The sequence below is a fragment of the Bacillus rossius genome, chromosome 1 (genome assembly GCF_032445375.1).
Source record: "Bacillus rossius redtenbacheri isolate Brsri chromosome 1, Brsri_v3, whole genome shotgun sequence".
Lineage (NCBI taxonomy): Eukaryota > Metazoa > Arthropoda > Insecta > Phasmatodea > Bacillidae > Bacillus > Bacillus rossius.
The window spans coordinates 346,303,026-346,324,320 of NC_086330.1; the positions used below are offsets into that span (position 1 = coordinate 346,303,026).

Genomic DNA, 21,295 nt, shown 5'->3' on the forward strand with positions numbered 1-21,295 from the left:
CACGTAGAGACTGGAAAAATTCGCGCATTCGGTGACCTCCCGGATAGACTACACAATCCCCTACACACTCGGGCAAATGCCACCTGCTCATTGGCTACTGACTCGTGACACCTGTCAACTGGGACGCTTGCGATTCGATACTTTTTTTGGTTGAAGGTTTTCCATGGGCTCAAAAATTCTTCCGATAAACTGTAAGCCAATCACAGAAGCAATATAAAGGTACAGTGGTTTGTATTCGATCATATCGTGAAATGAATCCGCGAATTTTTCCGTTCTCTAATGGTTAGTGTAAGCGAACTGTCAGTAGGTAGGGTAAAGTAAGGTAATTTCGTGACACAGGTAATTTCGTGACATTTTTTATGACGTTTGTAACGAAAATACCAGCGGTTTTTTGGAGCTGCATTTTGGTCTGGTAGTTTCAGCGTTCTCCGCTAAATAGTGTGGTATGTATCGTTCGTGTCTTGGAATGCGTCAACGTCACAAAACAAAAGTTTTCGTAAAAGTGAGCAAAGTTTCGTTAAATGTGAGTACTCTTTTGCAGGTTTAACTTCGAATATTCATAAAAGGGTCCATGTACATGGTATGTTAGCATTTAATACACAGTTTTGTAGAGAATATAAACCTCTTACAGTGTGAATAATTTTATGATTTTGTACTTCTGCATACAGCTGTTATTGCTTATGTTGTTCATGGCGTTTCTTAGCATTTTTGTCCTTGCTAACGATAAATTTTCAAAGCCTTTAATATGAATTGATCTTGTAAGTTTTCTAAGCTTGTTAGAACAAAATTATTATGAGAGTTTGTGTTGTAAATTAAGTTTACAATAACTTAGTTTCACTTAGAAAGCTAATTATAGTGTGTCACGAAATTACCTATATCACGAAATTACCTATATGCTATCACAAAAATACATTGGCTCTTTTTTTATTTTTAAGTTGAATGATGAATAAAGAAAGAAAAAATACAGCAAATATGACTCCAGACAGTTAATTGCAGCTGCTGAATTAGTTAAACAACAAAAGTGTTCACTTTACAAAGCCTCCAAGGAAATGGGTGTGCCATGGAGTACACTAAGAGACTATTTAAAAAATATCCCATGTGAAAACAGAAATGAACCTCTGCCAAAACTAGGAAGACCATTCGCTCTCACTTCAAACCTAGAAATTAGTCTGTATAATTACATCATAGAGATGCAAGAGTTAGGATTTGGTTTAACTGTTTCTACAGTAAGGAAAGTAGCACATGAACTCGCAAAAAGTGCCGACTGTGAAAGTGCTAGCAAATGGTGGTGGACAAATTTCAAGAGTAGGTACAACCTCTCATTAAGAGCTCCAGAAAACCTTGCAGCATACAAGGCTTCTATGGCAAATGAAGAAATCATTTGGGATTTTTATATTAAATTAGAGGAATTACTGGACCGATTGGATATCAAAGAAGCACCTGATAGGCTATGGAACTGTGACGAAACAGGTCTTTCGTATGTCGTGAAAGCAAACAAAGTTGTAACAGCAGTGGGAAAGCGATATGTTTATAAGAGAGTTTATGCAGACAGGGGAGAATCACATACACTTTTGGGATGTGTGTGCGCAAATGGGACATAGATTCCGCCTATGATTATTTTCAAAGGTGTCAGGTGGAACGATAACCTAAAGAGAGATTGTTTGCCTAATGCAATAGTGAAGTTCTCTCCAAAAGGGTGGATTAACAGTGATCTGTTCTTTGAATGGTTCCAGTTCTTTGTAGCCTCCATTCCTCCTGCTCGACCAGTCATCCTCTTCATGGATTCACACGCATCACATATTAACCCTGAAGTTATTTAGTTTGCGAAAGAAAATCAGATTTTCTTATTTACTTTCCCAGCCCATACAACTCATTTTTTGCAACCGTTAGATGTAGGAGTTTACAAATCCTTAAAATCACATTGGGTCAACGTCTTAACTCCTACATGAAGGAAAATCCAATGGAAAAACCAAATAGAACAAAATTTCATACGATTATGAATACTGCCTTTATTGAGAGCTTCTGCACTAAGAACATTACAAATTCTTTCAAGAAAACGGGAATTTATCCATTCAACAAGTGTGCTATTCGTAAGGAAGCTTTTGAACCCTCCAAACTAACGAACAAGCCTCTACCTCAAGAACAGCCGGAAAAGGATCAGATATTGGTAGCTGACAAGATCTTGGTCCTGCCATCAATGTGAAGAAACACCCTCATTAACAAAGGAAAGAGAAAGCGAGACTCAAGTGCAAGATGCCTTACTCCAGTAGGATAAATTACCATCTTGGGGTCAATAATATACGCATCATTGAGACCTGCCACTTCAACTTTAGATGCTGCCCTACCAACATCGAATCCTGTAATGTCATCATCGAAGGATATCTTATCAACCACAAAGGCTACCCCATCAACGTCCAAGGCTACCCCATCAACTTCCAAGGCTACACCATCAACTTCCAAGGCTGACCCATCAACTTCCAAGATTGTCCCATCAACTTCCAAGGCTGTTCCATCAAATTCCAAGATCGTCCCATCAACTTCCAAGATCGTCCCATCAACTTCCAAGATTGTCCCATCAACTTCCAAGGCTGTTCCATCAACTTCCAAGAATGTTCCATCAACTTCCAAGAATATCCCATCAACTTCCAAGGCTGTCCCATCAACTTCCAAGATTGTCCCATCAACTTCCAAGGCTGTTCCACCAACTTCCAAGATTGTCCCATCAACTTCAAAAGCTTCGACACCAACATTAGAACCGTCCATATCTGGTCCAGAACTTCGCAAATGCAAGACAAAATCAAAGGAAGTCCAAATTCTTGATGAAGATTGGATCTGTGGTATGTGCGGAAACAGTTATTTCAGAGACGTTCAAATAAGAAATGGCGCTAAATGGCTACAATGCTGTTATTGCTTGATGCCTTATCACGAAGAGTGCCAACCTGCTGATTCTGGGGAACTAGTTTTCATGTGTGATAATTGTGCTAATGCTGAAAGTGAGTTGAGCGATGTAAGCATCTAAATAAACTAGACTAAACCTAATTTTTCGAAGGTTATTTGAAAAAATTTTTATGATGAAATGAAGAAAAAAGCAATTAGAATGCATGTTACAAGTTAAAATTATATTATTTGTTATTATAGTTGGTATTTGTTTGAAAATATTTGTATTGTTATTGTATCACGAAATTGCCTAACCCCTATCACGAAATTAGATACCCATATCACGAAATTACCTGTCAAACCATTTAAAATTTGAAATTAAATTTTGTGTTGAAAAGATGTATATAATGGTAAGTATATTACTTATAATGTTAGTATTACACAAATGTTAAACAATTTTGCCCAAATACGACAGTAATTGTTGAATAAAACAATATTTATTAGCGAAAAGTTAATTTTATCACGAAATTACCTTACTTTACCCTATACCAGAAAACTCTACGAAGATCCCTGATCAGTAGAGACCGGAAAAATTCGCGAAATTTATTTCGCGATGGGCTAAAATACAAATAGTTGTACCTCATTGCTGCCTCTGCTATTGACTCACAACTCACCTGGATGACTCTGGGCCAATGAGAAACGCCCAACCAAAGCTTTATCGAATCACAGGCTGCTACGTTGGGACGTCTCACAAGACAGCAGCCAATGAGTGGGTGACATTTGACCGAGTGTACTTAGAACTATGGTGTTCATCCTGGAGGTCATTGAACCCGCGAATTTTTCAGATCCCTACTGATCAGTAGAGACCCGGAAATTTCGCGGATTCATTTAGTCGCAAGCTAGAATGCAAACCTTCACACTCTTGCACTGTGTTCATGATTGTCACGCAGTTGTTTGGACACGCCCCTCTACGACCGTGAGCCAACGATGCCCAGCTAGGAGAGAAGTAAGCGAATCAGGTAGTGCCAAATAACAAGGATAAAAATGTTCTCGCTTAGAAATCAACCAATGGGAAAGTAAACATGGGTAAAGCACACCTATAACTTTGAATTCTATCCTGAGGCCAGAAGAATCCGCGAAATTTCCGGGTCTCTACTGATCAGTAGGGACCGGAAAAATTCGCGCGTTCAATGACCTGCAGGATGAACTCCATAGTTCTACGTACACTCGGTCAAATGTCACCCACTCATTGGCTGCTGTCTTGTGGAGGTGTCCCAACGTAGCAGCCTGTAATTCGATAAAGCTTTGGTTGGGTGTTTCTCATTGGCCCAGAGTCATCCAGGTAAGTTGTGAGCCAATAGCAGTAGCAGCACTGAGGTATAACTTTTTGTATTTTAGCCTATCGCGAAATGAATTCGCGAATTTTTCCGGTCTCTACTGATCAGTTTTTAACCAATTTCCTTCGTGAATTTTAAAGTGTAGCCATAACGCATTGCGATCTCTGCGGCACGACACTTGGGTTTGCATGTTTGTCCTGTCGGCAGCCGCGAGCTGGTGTAAGTGCTAACAAGAAAGCAATCACTGCGAGGGGAGTGTGCGCGCTGAGAGTGCAGTTGGCAAATAGAGGGGCGATGCTGGCAGGGGTCTTCAACCCGCGACGTAGAGGCCGCGTGGAGGCGCTGCTTCGCTCCTCGTGCGCAGGCACCGGGAAGATTCGCGTTTCCAGTGACTTACAGGATAGACTCCACAGTCCTCTGCATGCCCGGGCCATTGTTAGCTGTTCGTTGCCTGGCGACTGGCGAGACGTCTCAACTGGGTAGCCTGTGATCCGGTTATTACTTAGTTGGTCAAGAGTATTTACCTATGTATAGGGGCAGGCATTTTTCGCGAATAAATGTTAACGTCTATTAGACTGCAACAAGATATATCCGCGCCAGAGGTTTCTTTCTTTTGATTGGAAGCCGTCTGAGAGAGAAGTCGTTGCCTTGTTTGACCGAGCCACTCAGGATGCATTTGCTTCGCCACTAAGGACGCATTTGCTTCGCCACTGAATTACTGCGATTGGTATTGTAACAATCGACATGCGCCTGGAAGAAATTCACCTAATCACGTTACACAGACGATGCCACAGTGTTTTAACTTATAACTAATCTCGAAATCTTTTCGCGAAATATGCATGGCCTTACATGTACTGTGTGAGAATAGCGGAACCAGCTAAGGTGTATACATATTTGAATTTTATCCTATCACGAAATTAATCCGCGAATTTTTCGGTCCCTACTCATTCGGCGTGGTATTCGGTTGCCATGGATAACTATTTCGCTGCAGAGTTTAGGTTTATTTATTTATAAAGGAATGTTGTATTTTTCTTTTCTTTTCGCAAAATGATTTCGAGACTAGCTGCATGTTATAACTCGGTAGTATAGGTTGTATAAACTGTGATCTGTGATTTGTTAAGTTTCTGACAATAACTTCCGGTACTACGTGCGAATCACAGCTGTTTCACGCGGACGTAAACGCGTTCTGAATGGCGCGGCCGAAATAAGGCGACACGTTCTCTTGCAGACGGCTGCCAATTACAAGGGAACAATCGCACAAGGGTATGACTTATCAGTCTTTATCAGTCTTTAGTTAAACTTTATTTTGAGTTTTATTGTTTTAATTTATAAACTTATTTTGATAAACTAAAAAATAATAATTTAAACGAACAAAATCGTTACACTTCTCTTCAACTTTTACGACATTACTTTAACATTATTTTCACCTTTATTGCTACAGATAATTAAAGTATTTTAAAATACTCGCATTCGCATTTGCGTATGGCCAGAACTTGACATTCGGCCCATCAGTAGGGCCCTACGTGGTGAGCTGTCGCAACACGTGCTGGCGTGACGGTCGCCGGAACGTAGTTCTGCGTCCGACCGCGCCGCTTGCTTTTTATTGGTCGTTGTGTGTTGTTTATCCTCCGCCTGTCCTGGTGCGTGCTGCATGAGTGCACAGTCGCGAATAGGGTGTTGCGATGTGTACACAGCGGTCACGACACGATGTACTTAGACGGTATTCCAAGACACAAAAATAAGGGTTTAGTGATGGCAGTGCACTATAGGACACGGCCATTTTCTTATTTTTTGGGAACGGATTTTGGTTTCCTAGCCGTTGCTGATCTATTGTCAAAATTCTGCGCATGCGCAGCTTATTTTTTCGTTGATTTCGTCAAGATGGCGGACCCGCGTCTGGCGCCATTAACTCGTATATATTTAATTTCGTTATCAGCGGGGAACGTACCAAGCTTATTGGTGTGCCAAATGAAACTTTAATGGTTGTAAGAAGAGATAATCGCAACTTAAAAATAACTTGGGGAAAATTAGAAAGGTTGTTCCATTTTTGTGCGATGGTGCTGCAATCTCTAGTATTTTTACCGTAACAACATGCAAAACGTCCGCCATAATTTTTGGAAACCAGTTTCTAGCCTCGCGCAGGGCACCGTTTATTAAAACGACTGCGGATTTGTTTACTTACTGAGTTTCGGTTTGGACACGTTCTGGAATACGCCCGCGAGCTGGGTTACGGTTGTAACGCATCAAGGCATTGTTTATTCACTACCTTACCCGAACGTCTGGGAATACCGCCCTGCTTAATGTAGGCTATCGCTAAAGACTTGCAAACTTCGAGTGGTACTAGTGTGAATTCTACACTCGGTACAAAAATCTTTTGGCTTCTATTGTCCATTGGCTGCTGCATGATTTTGCTTTCCGACCAAAATGAATGTTATTTGGTGCTTTAAAAATTTTGTCCTTTATGGTGTGTCAAAATTACCTTAGGTCCAATGAGAATGCAGTTCAAGTGTGACTGCAAGTAATAACAAGAATTTCGCATGTCTCTAGGTTTTTAAAATGTGGCGTAATACAATAACTAGAACGATGTATGGCATAAAATATAAGTATGCTTGTTGGCTACTCTCTATAGTTACAGTTTCTGAAGTCTGCAAGAAAATGTGCTTCTGTACGCGACTTTTGGCGAAGTCAGTACTTACAACGTCGTCTTTTTTTTTTGTTGCGGTGTAATGTAATACTATGCCGATTAAAAGTTGACGATATTTGCGATGTCATAAACCCTCGAATTTTTTTTTTTTTGAACGGCGATGCACAGCGACGATAATGCAAGAAGATCTCACGCCGCCGCACCGCCGTGATCTGACAGTGACTGTGATCGAGCTTGTCTGCGAGGCGGCCTGCAGTCACCAGGTGTCGGCAGACCTCGTCAGTCCGAGGTCACGCCGGGCCGCGGTCCCGAGATCAGCAGTATTTGTTTACGCCCTGTGTCTTGCCGAGGATCGACTGGTTCAGAGAGGCTGTACATCCTGCTCAAGCTATAGTTGGTAGCATGGGCGTCGCAACCGGGAGGGACGGGGGGGACACGTCCCCCCCCCCCAATAATAAAAGTGTTCAATTTCGTCCCCTCCAATAATATATTTAGCTTCGTAGTTATATTAAAAATATGATTTCTGTGATATAACCCATATGTTGCGCATGGTGCATTTAGTCCTATCGTGGTAATGTGAGCACTGTGTTTTTACAAATTTGTTCTCTGAAAATATTTTTTATAAAAAATAAATTATATATTGCAACCAACTATAATTAGAATATTTACGAAAGAAAAATGCCTAAAAACCACCTTTTTGCACCTCCAAACCCCAAATTTTCCCGGGGATATTCCTCAACAACTAAATCAATTGCAGTCCCCCCCCCCCCCCCCCAAAAATATCCTTGTGACGCCCATGGTTGGTAGCCCGGGAAAATTGTAAACTATTGTCTTCAAACCACTTTTTTTTGGTAACCTACAAGGAAATCGCTTGTGTAAACTTTTGGAAACTTTTTTATTACAAGTTTGCGAGCGTGTTAGTGCGAAACACTGGTAACTGTTAATATTCGCAACCTTGTAAAATTGAACTTTTGTGGGTCGTTACCACAACGCCGAAATACCATAACGCCGAATGTCAAAATTGACCACAACGCCGACAGCTAGAAAACTGCTGTGTACCACAACGCCGAAATAACAACTGAATGAATTTGTGTGTGTTTCTTAAATGTATCTCAACTCCGAAATACCACAATCAAACCTAACCTTACCTAACCTAACCTAACCTAGCGTAATATAACCTAACCTAACTTAACCTAGCCTATCCTAACCTAGCCTAACCTAACCTAGCTTAACCTAACCTAGCTTAACCTAACCTAGTCTAACATAACCTAGTCTAACCTAACCTAACCTTTGTGGCAGTCCTGCAATGACATTTTTCGGCGCTAGTGTATTTCGGCGTTGTGGTAATTCGGCGTTGTGGTACACAGCAGTTTTCTAGCTGTCGGCGTTGTGGTCAATTTAGCATTTCGGCGTTGTGGTGCGTCCCCGTTAAAATTATATTAGTGATGGGTAGAATCAGTGTCAGTTGGTAATCGGCGTTCCCGAATGGCTTGTCCGATGACCCCTCGCTCTGTCGGCGGGGAAAGGCAGGTGCAGACCGCGCGGTCCTCAGCCTCGGACGCTGTCCACTGCTGGAGCTAGTGTTAGGCCGGGGGTTTGTGAACGACTCCACAGCGCAACGCGCAAGACGTCACCATCCCTGGAGGGAAAGGGGCTGACACTCATATGGGCCGGTGCCTTGCCCGAGGGACAGACATGTCTATCCGGCCAGCCTGAAGAATGTGTGATGTGGGAAGTCGGATCACCCAAAGGCCACGGCAACATCCGCCACATCTCCCACTTGTGTAAAACACGGGTTTGACTCCGCCGGGATTCGAACCCCGGTCGCCTTGGTAGGAGGCGAGTGTTGTAACCACTTTTTTTAAATTTTTTTTTTAAAGATGGGTGGCACACAGGCAAGTCTTGACAGTCACCAGTGTGCCAATCATCTCCCCCCCTTAACGTTGTATTGTTATGTCACCCCGAGTCATTGTGAAATTGTAGTTGTGATTGTTGGTGTATTAAGACAACACAAATTACATCCATGTCTTACCCGGGATTCGAACCCAGAGCCCCTCGCACCGTAGCCCGGTGCGTTATCGACTGCGCCACGGAGGCCGACTCTACTCGTTCACCGCACCTCATGAAATTGTGAAACAGAAGAAAACAAATTTCATCATATTTAACAGGAAAACGAAAGTAAATTGTTTATGGTTTGGTTTCACTGTGTGAAAGTTTAACAAAACTTAAACGGGATTAATATAATATAAATGATATCGTGGGCTTCTGAAGCACATAATGTCCGCGTCAAGTATGGCCGCCGAAAACGCAAGCCAAAACGCAAGAAAGTTGGCAGTTGAAAAATACTGGCGTTGCGTTACTGCGCCTCGCGTAGTTTATAAACAAGTACTCTATACTACGGTTGCTGCACATTTTGCGTCTTGTGTTCTTGCGTTATTACGTAGTTTTAAAAACCCAGGCTTAGGAGCCGGATTAGCGATTTAGCCGTTTTTTTATTTTTTATTTATTTATTTATTTATTTGGTTGCCTCCTGTTTTCTCCAGTACATACTAGAAGGGAGTTGTCAATATACAAAATACAAACAAAAAATTAAAACATATAGACAAACACAAATCTTAAATACAAAACATAACCACACTCCTGGATACTACAATCTTTGTCTTGGCAATATTATTTAGGTTGCTGATACATCCTAACCACCATACTTGCTGAAATACAAAAACCAACATATTAATATGCTTATACCCTAAGGTATTCTTCAACTGAATAAAAGGATTTTTTTACCAAATATTACTTTAGTTCTTGTTTAAACCTATTTAAATGGACAATTTCCTTAATTTCAATTGGTAATTTATTAATTAGTTTGATACTACTGTAGTAGAGTCCTTGTGAAAATAGTTTTGTTCTATGTGTGATTAAATGTAAATGACATCTATTTCTAGTTTGATAACTGTGTATATTACTATTTGATATTTCTGTGGAGTTACGCATTGTGTAAAGTATAGTATGAAAAATGTACAGGCAAGGAAAAGTCATAATATTTAATTGTTTAAACAATGGTTTGCAGTGAGTTCTTTGTGTCTTACCATTTATTATTCTATCTTTTTTTGAATTTTAAACACTTTTTTGAACAGTGATGCGTTTCCCCAAAAAATAATTCCATATGTTAATATAGACTGTACATTTGCAAAGTATAATGCCATTACAACTTCTAAAGAGCAGATTTTTTTGATAGTATGTATAACATAGCACATTGAACACAATTTTTTGTATATGGCATTTATATGTATATGCCAATTTAAATTTTTATCTATCTGTAGCCCTAAAAAATTAATATGGTCAGTCATGTTAATTTGTTTACCATTTACAGTAGCAAAATCATGTTTACTGGCTAGACTATTTACTCTTGTAAATTGTAATATAGTGGATTTTGATAAATTTAGTACTAGTTTATTTTTTATAAACCAATTATTTGCTTCCTCTAGTATAGAATTTACTTTAGTTATTAGTTCTTTTTTATTTTCTGCTATTGCTAATATATTTGTGTCATCTGCAAACATGATAGCGTCTCCATTTATTACTGATGTAGGAAGATAATTTATAAAAATTATAAATAATATGGGACCTAAGATCGAGCCTTGCGGTACTCCTATTGAAATAGTCATAGGTTTTGATATAGCATTTGTATATGTACTTTTATCATCACATTGACGTATTAATGTTACTTGTTTCCGATCTTGTAGATATGATTTAAATAATTTTAAATGTTTATCTTTTATGCCATAACTCTCAAGTTTTTTAATAGTAAATAGTGGTCCACACAGTCAAATGCTTTGGAAAGATCTGCGAATATGCCCATAATATGGTTTTTCTTATCAATAGCTTTTAAAATATTTCCTATGAATTTGTAAACTGCTTGTTCTGTAGATTTCCCTTTTTGGAACCCAAATTGACTCTGAGATATAATGTTATTTTTATCTAGATATAATATAAGTTGTTTTGAGATTATTTTTTCAAATATTTTTGAAAAAGATGATAGAAGTGCTATTGGTCTGTAATTGTTCATATCAGTTATTGCAATCGAACGTCAGTATAGTTTTTAAGAAGAATATCAAATGTGTGATGTAACCCGCTATAAAAGAGGAAACACTGCACTGAAATGCAAACCGCCAGTAACGATAAACTTTGAATGAACCAATAATCCCGGCAGCTTTGTGAACTATGGTTCGCATCGTCCACCACAGGTGGCAGCACCGTGGTTACACATTTCCGTTCCATACGACTTCCTTCCATTCGCGACATCACTCCTACCAAATGCCCTATACTTAAGAGACCGGAAAAATTCGCGAATTCATTTAGCGATAGGCTAAAATACAAATAGTTATACCTCAGTGCTGCCTCTGCTATTGGCTCACAACTCACCTGGAAGACTCTGGGCCAATGAGAAACGCCCAACCAAAGCTATATCGAATCACAGGCTGCTACGTTGGCACGTCTCACGAGACAGCAGCCAATGAGTGGGTGACATTTGACCGTGTGTACGTAGAACTATGGAGTTCATCCTGGAGGTCATTTAACCCGCGAATTTTTTATGTCCCTGACTATACATAATAAAACAGTTTTGAATCCCTGCGAGAAACATCCAAAGAACGTGCAGTTGTTGGCACCAACGTGTAGCCTGTGGGTCGAGGACCTCGAGCTTGTGGTTGACGAGCCGCAGGTCCCGGCTCGCGGTGTGGAAAGTCTCGACGCCGCGGAAGACAACGGCGGGGTTGACAGCGGTCGGCGTGTCGGTTGTTGCAGCAGCCCAGGTGGACGGGCAGGGGCCGTACAAGCCCGTGCCGCCGCCCAAGCCCTTGGCCGGGGGCCACTCGCCGCCCCCGTATAGGATGCCCCCCTACCCCTTGTACGGCGAGACTGCTATACCTGGGGCGGCGGCCGCCGTCGGAGCCAATCCTGCCAGCACCCTCCACACGCACTCCAGCAAGTTCCCGGTGAGTACGTCACCGCCTATCATTGCTGGTGTGGTATTACGTCAAGTCACTGGTACGTACATTACCACTTTCCATCGCCCGTCTTGCACTCCAGCAAGGTAAATACGTCACTTTTAATCATTGCTAGAATGGTATTCCATCAAGTTACTGGTAAGTACATTACCACTTTACATTGCTCGCCTTGCACTCCAGGTGAGTACGTCACCGCCTATCATTGCTAGTAATGGTATTCCATCAAGTCACTGGTAAGTATATTACCACTTTCCATCGCCCGTCTTGCACTCCATCAAGGTAAATACGTCACTTTTAATCATTGCTAGAATGGTATTTCATCAAGTTACTGATAAGTATATTACCTTTTTCCACTGCCCGTCTTTACTTTCAGCAAGGTTAGTACGTCACTACTAATCATTGCTAGAATGGTATTCCATCAAGTTACTAGTAAGTACATTACCAATTTACATTACTCGCCTTGCACTCCAGGTGAGTACGTCATGATAGTATGGTATTCTAAGTACATTACCTCTTTCCACTGCTGGTATTCACTCCAGCAAGGTGAGTACGTCACTACTAATAATTGCTAGAATGGTATTCCATCACGTTATTTGTAAGTACATTACCACTTTCTATTGCTCGTCTTGCACTCCAGGTGAATACGTCACTACTAATCATTGTTATTATGGTATTCTAAGTACATTACCACTTTCCACTGCCCTTCTTCACTCCAGCTAGTTGCTGGCGGTCATTGCTAATCTTATATTTCGTGAAGTAACTGATTTTAGTATTGTCACAAATTATTTTTTGATTGACCTAAGACTATGTATACACAATAATAAATAGCACCTCCTATAAATGAATTTGTCATGGCACTTTTCCATTTAGCTTTACTGTGTTAGATTAATCATGCTGCTGCATACTCGAAGTATATACCACTGCCCTAATGGCGTACAATAACGGTTTCGCTAATTGCCAGGCTTCTTACTGTGGTTCCGTAAGATACAGAATAATTTCTTAGCTAAGCAATGGCGTATGTCCAAAAGCCTACATCAAGTCATGCACTCCCATTGCACAAATCTTTCAAAGATAATAGAATAATTTCTAATTAAAACCGGAGGAATACAACCATATTGTGTGAATTCTTGGTTTAAACCGTTAAAAAAAACTTGTGCTGGACTGTGTTGCAAACATGCTTTTGGTATAACATCTTTTATAAATTTATAGTCTTCTATATATCTCGCTAGTGAACTTAATTTTCGGATCATAATCCAGTTTTTCTGCAATTATTTTGTCTTCATATCTACATAGTATTGCTTAAATAAATTTGAACTTGAAGGCTAGAAAAGATAATATTTTTTTTTTGGAACTAAACAGACGTAAAAATTTATGTACTTTTACAAAAGATTTCTTTGGAAACCATATGCCAAGAAATAGTTTGTAACACTACAAGAAAGATATTGTAACTTTTTACAACACATGGCTAAGGTTATTTTTGCATGTATAAAATATGTTTTTAGAGATAATACCTACTGCTTATTTATTACGAAAATGCATATAATTTTATATTTTAATTGATGTTTCATTCAAGCATAATTTATTAAACCATACAAAAATCGAATATTCAAACAATTGACTTTATTCTGTTGTATAATCATTATTAATTGTGCGCTCTTAATACTGGTAACTATTCAGGGAACGGTTTACAAATAACTTTAACTGTTGGAGGTACTTGGGTAACACAAAGCAATAATTCCCGGGTAAGAATTCGAAACCGAGAATTACTGCTAACACTATTTTGTACCGATACAGTTGTTTTCATGTAAATGTACAAATAGCAGTGTTGACAACAATTTGAATTTTTCCATTTTTATATTCATTTTTATAAGAAAACTTGCTCTCTTAAGAATTTTTACCTACCCTTGCGAAACCAGGTAACTACAGCTATTGTGTTGACGTGTCAGACGGTACACACTCCATGATAGAAAGGTTTCGCAACTAAGCCGACCGTAAAATTTGTAACACCTTAAATATACCGAAACACCTTTAGTAATCAATGACCTTATTTATTACTGATGAAGTTTTTTTTATGTGTAACGTTTAATCTCTAGGTATACGGCATTTGAACGGAAGTTGCAGAAACGGAAATGTATTATCACGGTGCTGCCATCTTTGGTGGATGGTGTAAACCAAAGTTCTTTAAGTCGATGGGAATCTTCATTGTTTAAACTGTTTAATGAATTTTAACATATGGGCAGTATTTTATTAAAATTCCTTGTTGAAAATTATGTCCAAAGCTGGAGTTTAGTTTTTTTTTTTTAAGTTTTTTTTCTGAACCGTTTCATTATATAGTTGAACATTTCGGTCTGCTAATAAAATTACTCAATAGTCAACGTAGCTGATACGGCAACGAATCCTAGCGACGGTTGTGTAAAATACGTGTGATTCTCTTCCATGAATGTATTCACAATTTTCCTATAGCCTATTTGCCACGTTCAACGTAAGTTTAAAGAATTCTACGTTAAATTTGGTGTCCGAGTTTCGTATTATAGGTGTATTTGCAACAGAGAACACATGAATATTCTCGTTAATCCGGTTATAAGTCTAATTTTAGTCTGTGTGTCATGTGACTTGACTCAAATTTGACATTCCCGACTGTCACATTCAAAGCATCGTGATGTTTGTTTGCCAACACTGACAGGGGCATGAAGTTGTTTAACAGCTAAGGTTATCAGAATGGCATAGCCACTGAAATCACTTTTGAGACCTGAAAATTTTTGAGACAAGTAACATGATGCTGACTGTATTCTGTGGTTATGCTGCATCTGTGGCTATGTCGGCACGAAATGTTTCTCAAGTGTGAGTCGCTGTTGGTATTGTCTGTTGTTGGAGTAGGCTGTCGTTGCGTCACTGGTTCTCTGCATTGTTTATAAACAACAGCGCATGTCTCTTGCTTCTTATCTCTGAATCTGGTGGTCTCCGGGACAATGCGTTGTGTCTGTAGCAGCCTATTGTGGTTGGCGCAGACTCCTCAGTACTGTCTATTTATAAGGTTCTGTGATTCCAATCCACAAAGAACGTCATCCCGTTGAGTACACGAAATGTAAGAATTCAAGGACGTCTTTGCGAGAAAAAGAACCTATTCATTGTTCGTGGCACACATTTGTCTCTTGAGCGAAGGTCTCTTACAACTGCCCGTAAGTCCAGCGACTATCTTACGATTCCCTACATCTACATTAGCGAGATTTTTGATACCAAATCAAAATTACATCTGGAAAAAAAAACAGTTATGTGCGTTAATGTTGCCAGCAGCTTTTTTTAAACTTGTTAAGTTTCCAACCATTTAGTTTTATCTAGTGTTTGGACTCTAAAATATGAAAGAAAAAAAATTCGCGATGGATGTGTTAAGATATTTTATTTTTATTTCATGAAAATTACATTACTTTAAAAAATCTAGAATTTAGTTGAAGAGTTTATCACGTTAATATTTAAAAAAAAAAACTTAAAATGTGCACAGCAGTCGCTACTCTTATGAGTATGAGCTGGAAAATTTCGCGAGTTCAGTGACTAGGATTATTGACTCCATGATCCTCTGCGAACCCGGGCAAGCGTCGCCCGTTCATTGGCCGCTGACTTGGGAGGTGACACAAATGGGTGACTCGTGATTCGATATTGATTTGATTGAGGGTCTCTCAACTGGCCCACAATCGTCCAGATTAACAGTGAACCAATAGCAGAAGCAGCGCAAAGTAATAGTTTAAAATTTAGCGAATCACGTAATGAATCCGCTAATTTTGCCTCTCTCTACTTACGAGGCTTTCCAATTTCTCAGGCTCTCTCTCTCTCTCTCTCTCTCTCTCTCTCTCTCTCTCTCTCTCTCTCTCTCTCACGCAAACGTTTGACCACCCGCCACCTTCGCACCCTCCTCGTATGTCGCTGCACCGAGGGAAATGGAGGCACTGGTAAAACAGCGGACTCGCATTCCGGAGGACTGGGTGTGAATCCTGTCCCCAGTTCTTCCAACTTGGTTTTTAGCTGTCCAAGATTTATCTGACTTACTTCAGGCAATTGGTTCCTTTACCAAAGGCCATGGCTTATTCCGCCCATAATTAGCCAACCCTGAATTGTGTTGTACCCAACAGTCTTTGATGATGTCGTTGCCTGTGAAGACGTGCCCTTTTTTTTTATTATGTGTAAACATCTTAGCTTGGCTCTCAGTATACGGCATTTGGTAGGAGTGATTTTGTAATTGGATCGTAAGTGGCTTCGAAATACGGTGAAGCCATCTGTGGCGGATGACACATAAATGATGGCGGACCCGTGTGATTTATCCGTACATATTGCCTTCGTAAATATCTCAGAATTTACTTCGCGCATAGGGATTACAAAATAAAACTTTATAATAGTACAATCATCCCTTAATACATTATGTTATTATGCTTAGTTATAAAAATAAATAAAGACAACTTAAAAAATATGCTAGAATTCGGCATTGCAATTTGAACAACCCCTTAGTTATCATTGAAATGTAGAGAAAGCTTAGAGACCCAACTAATTGTTATTTTACATATATTCGATGCCATGAAAAATAAAATGATTTTTCGATGAAATGTTTACTGTTAAATCTTAAATGTTGAATCAGCTCGATAAGGTTAAGGATTGTTTGTAGTAAGTATTTATAGAATGATTTAAATCGTTTAAGCAAAAACAAATATACACATTCACTTAGGGCGGAATTCATAGTGGTGATATAAGCAATACTTGAAAAAAGTACTGCTTATATGCATGCTTAAGTATGGCATTAAATTCATAGCGAACAAAAAGAGCACTGCGTATTAGGACTACTTCAAGTAATACTTCACGAAGCTCTGCGTCAAATAAGTACTGCTCAATACGAATTCACAGCCATGAAATAAGTTTGCCTTGTTTCGCAAGTATTCATAATCAAATAAGCCGTGCTTATTCATTGATATAAGTAATACTTCATGAAGTCGTCTATCTAGGTGACTCAAGTACCGGTACGCCGTCAAGATGGCGGACCCACGTGTTGCAATATAACCCCGTATATAGTCTGTATTGTCAACATTAAGGGACGTAACAAATGTAATGGTATGCCAAATGAAACTTTATAATAGTAAAACTGCTATGGAATATATTTGTTAAGCTGAAATTGCCACAGAAAGAAGTAATCGGAAATTTTAAAATACGTTATGAAAATACGTTGCTAGTATATTACTCATTATCTCCTATCACATGAGTAGAAGTTGCGGTAGCGTAGTGGCGAAGGGCACGAAGGCAGCGGTAGAAGGGTGATTTTGAATGTGGTTCGAATCCTCATCAGTCCAATTTTTTTTTAGTTTTTTTTAAATAACAGATAATTAAATTGTACATACTGTGCTTTCTGCAAATATAAATTATTATAATTAATTTATGATATAATATTATTAACTACATTTAGGTGTCTCAGTCCATTGATTTTATTCATAGTACTACGTACCTAGATTTATTTTTACTTTTAAAAAAGTAAAGTAAAATCACATGTTCACAAATAATTTAAACTAAAAGTTAATTTTATAATTAAAACGCCAACGTTTATTAAGAAACGAGTGTCCATAAATTAATAATGAATAAACTGATACTTCGTAGCGACGCACCTGTGAGGGTAAAAAAAAACATGCAAAATGTTTTTCTTCACCTAAGATTTAAATTTATTACGCGGTATGTGCGTGTATATTTGTCTCACTGGGTTACAAAAAATATTAGTTACAATTCCTCTAATTATGTAGTTAAATATATAAGTAATCAATAAATCTTATATATAACATATATGAATCGGTAGCATTTTTTTACTATTACAATGAAATTAGCTTGATTAACTGTATAATTAAATTAATATTAGAATTTAAACCGTACATAAACTACATTTAGTAAACCTAATGTCCCTTGTATCATTTAAATTTATATATTTTTAGATTTTGAAATTAACCTACAACTTAAAAATATATTTGTAATTCCAAAATTTCTCTTAATTTGTTTTTAAATACTAAACCAATTTTGTTATTTATTTGCAAATGAAAAATATAAGATAAAATATCAAATAATATTTCCGCAAATTACATAATTTTTAACACAAACAAGTGTAACTTTCACTTTTTTTTTTTCAGTATTTTGATAAGTTGACTTCGACAGGTTTATCCTCCCCTGATATGTTTGCTTTGGTCGGCAACTGCGTTGGCTGGTTTTCTGTTAGCATTCTAGGTATCGTGTGTATGGAGTTAAGAAATCTTTCTGCGGTTCTGCTATACAAATTTTTATGAAAATTTTTATACCCATGGGTATAACAGAAGTTATAGCAGAAAATGGGCATCGTGTGGGGTGTTGTAAGGAATAGGTTATGTAAGTTATTAATTCCCGTTAATTTTTCCATATATTTAATTAAAATTGAGAGAGTATACAAATTCAATTTGGGGAAAGAAACGAAACAAATCGTTGCCGCTTAGTTTTGTAAACAATACAGGCTACATACATAACCTCTTCTGCATCTAGCGTGATGGATTTTTGTGATTGGGACGATTTTGAACAATTTGCGGATGAAGTTTACGAGGACCATGTCAATGTACGGACACCAAAGCGCTACGTACAAGATGCATTAAACCCTTTCGAATGGTATAGTGATTCTGAGTTCAAGCGACGTTTCAGGTTCAGCAAGAACACAGTCATCCAAATTATCATGCCGTTAATTGAACCTGCACTGAGGAAAGAAACTACTGCTTTGTATTTTAAGACCAACTGCTTAAACAAAATTCTTTCCGAATCAGTATAATGTTTTCCTCTCTTTTCTTTCCCACTAGCCATCACGAATCATGAAAGTTGTTTCGCTACCACGTGGTTAACTTCACCTGCTTATAGATCACAAACACAATATGGCCAACATAATTTAACAACACAAAGATTCAAAACATATTTATGTAGTTGTAAGTTCGTTTTTAATACATGTTCATATTTATGTTATTCAAGTTCACTATCAAATAAAGTATAAATATCATCTTACGTATTAATTTCATTATTTTAAACGCATATATGGTTTGAAACTTGGGCATTTTTATTTTCAAACAGGTAAACTATGTATTTACAGCGGTATATTTGCTTGCGTTACTTTGACACCAAATTCGTCCTTTACTTTTTGAGGTACTTCATCAAGTACAGCATGGCCAATATAAGTAGTGCTTGTTCAAGTATTACTTCGTCAAGTATAGGTTTATGAATTCATTGCTGGAATAAGTACTACTTGAAGAATAAGCACTACTTTATAAAGTATTACTTATTCGCCAAACAAGCCTTCGACTATGAATCCCGCCCTTAGTGTTATAATATGTGTTTAAAATGGTTTTAAAAGGTTTCTGGTTAATATTTTAGTTATGCCATAAAAGTATAACGTCTAACGTGTATAACTTAGTACACACTCCTTTTTTTTTTTTTTGTAGCTTTGATTCACAGCACATGAGGGCTTCAGGAAATAGTTGTGCAGTTAAAATAATTTTCATACCAAATAATAATTCAAAAGTTTCAGAGGTGAAATATGAAGCCAACTAAAAGCTACAAAATGTATATTCCGGACCATCTCATATATTTAGTGGTAGGTCAGATTTATGAATCATTTGTGTGCTTTAATTTACTGCGATGCAAAAGGGTAAATGCCTTTCTTTGAAGAATGAACCACCATTTGCCTCATATCCTCAAATACTATCAAATCCTTAATACCTATACGAAGAATTCGATATTCGAGTAAAAAGATTCGAAATATGTATATATTATAGTGAATTAAAAAGTTTACTAGGTCAGTTTTTTTTTTCATGCCAATCAAGTTACCATTCCCCTAAATATTGTATTTTGTAATTTTAACGTGTAATCATATAAATATTTTAAATTATATATTAGTAGTTGGTTATTAGATTGGGCCTTTGTAGTCTGTATGGTTTCATTCTAAAACAACATCAAGTTACACCCCCTGTTCTACAAGGGATTCCCTCGCAAGGTAAGCCAGTGTATCCACGTCACCGTGGTAGGGTACCATAGAAGGCTTTCATGGCCTAGCTGCGGGCTTCAAGAATCGCAAAACGAAACGGCGATTAACTATTACTAGGGACCGGAAAAATTCGCGTGTTCAATGACCTGCAGGATAAACTCCATAGTTCTACGTGCACTCGATCAAATGTCACACACTCATTGGCTGCTGTCTTCTGAGACGTCCCAACGTAGCAGCCTGTAATTCGATAAAGCTTTGGTTGGGTGTTTCTCATTGGCCCAGAGTCATCCAGGTGAGTTTTGAGCCAATAGCAGAGGCAGCACTGAGGTACAACTATTTGTATTTTAGCCGATCGCGAAATGAATTCGCGAATTTTTCCGGTCCCTAACTATGACTAGGGGCGTGTATTTTTTTTCGCGAAATAATCTGATCGCTCAGTAGACCGAAATAAGGCATGCCCGCACTGGAGATTGTTCCTTTGTGATCGTCGGCCGTCTGCGAGATAAGCCAGTGCCCTGCTAGTCAGGACGCGTGTTCTGACGTGCCCAGTAGACACGTGCCTGAAAAAAAAAATCCCAGCCAACCACGAAACACAAGACACCTGGTCTGGAAATCTTTCCGCGAAAAGTACGCAGCCCTAAAGCTGGGTTTACGATTGATTTCCTTAAGAATTATAACTTAACATCGAGCACACGATTAAGTCAAAACTACATTTTCCAGTTTATGATTGACATAGAAGTCGTTAATTCTAACCAATCACAGCACAAAACACATGGTCGGCCATTGTTCGAAACGGAGAAGCAGGTTTGAAATAGGTTATTGACAAATGGTATATATATTTTTCGAAATGGATGATGATTAAAAATGACAAATATACGAATTCTAACCCAAAATACTGCTTTGCTCGGTCCAATAATAAGACATAAACTTCCGGTTGAAAGGTTCCGGTTTGTTGTGATTGGTCGCTTCCCTTAAGTGTTAACGAAAAATATAAAATATAACCATTTCTGTTAAGTCTTAAGTCATCATATGGTTCGCACACGACCCGTCAAAATTCACACACGACAATCATAAACCATTCCACTAGTTTACATAGAGTCATATGGTAAGTACACGACTAAGTCTTAAGTCTTAATTCTTAATTTTCAATCGTAAACCCACCTTAACTAACCATGGGTATTTTTTTTGAGACCCGTGGAATTTGAGATAAGTTACGTGAGACAGACTATACAGTGAGAGTGTGTGGAGCCTGTCAGTTGGAGGAAGGGGTTTCCCGGCTCGTTCATGTAATCGCTGCACGTACGTCCTTGCGCCAGAGGCCTGTCTCAGCAACAACTCTCTGTTTAGCATTTGCCTCCCGTTTTTATTCTCTCTCTCTCTTTCCAGCAGCGGTCCCGGGGCCTGATCAACTGCCCTTCGCTTC

The 21,295-nt window shown here is 38.6% G+C and overlaps 1 protein-coding gene across 1 annotated transcript in view; it reads left to right on the plus strand.

Moving 5' to 3' along the window:
- LOC134528174 (hornerin-like) overlaps positions 1-21,295 on the plus strand; it is a 295,315-nt gene that overhangs the window by 224,728 nt on the left and 49,292 nt on the right. The window contains exon 4 of the mRNA XM_063361551.1: positions 11,662-11,852. Within this exon, the coding sequence (XP_063217621.1) occupies positions 11,662-11,852 (191 nt within the window). The remainder of the gene's footprint in view (positions 1-11,661; positions 11,853-21,295) is intronic.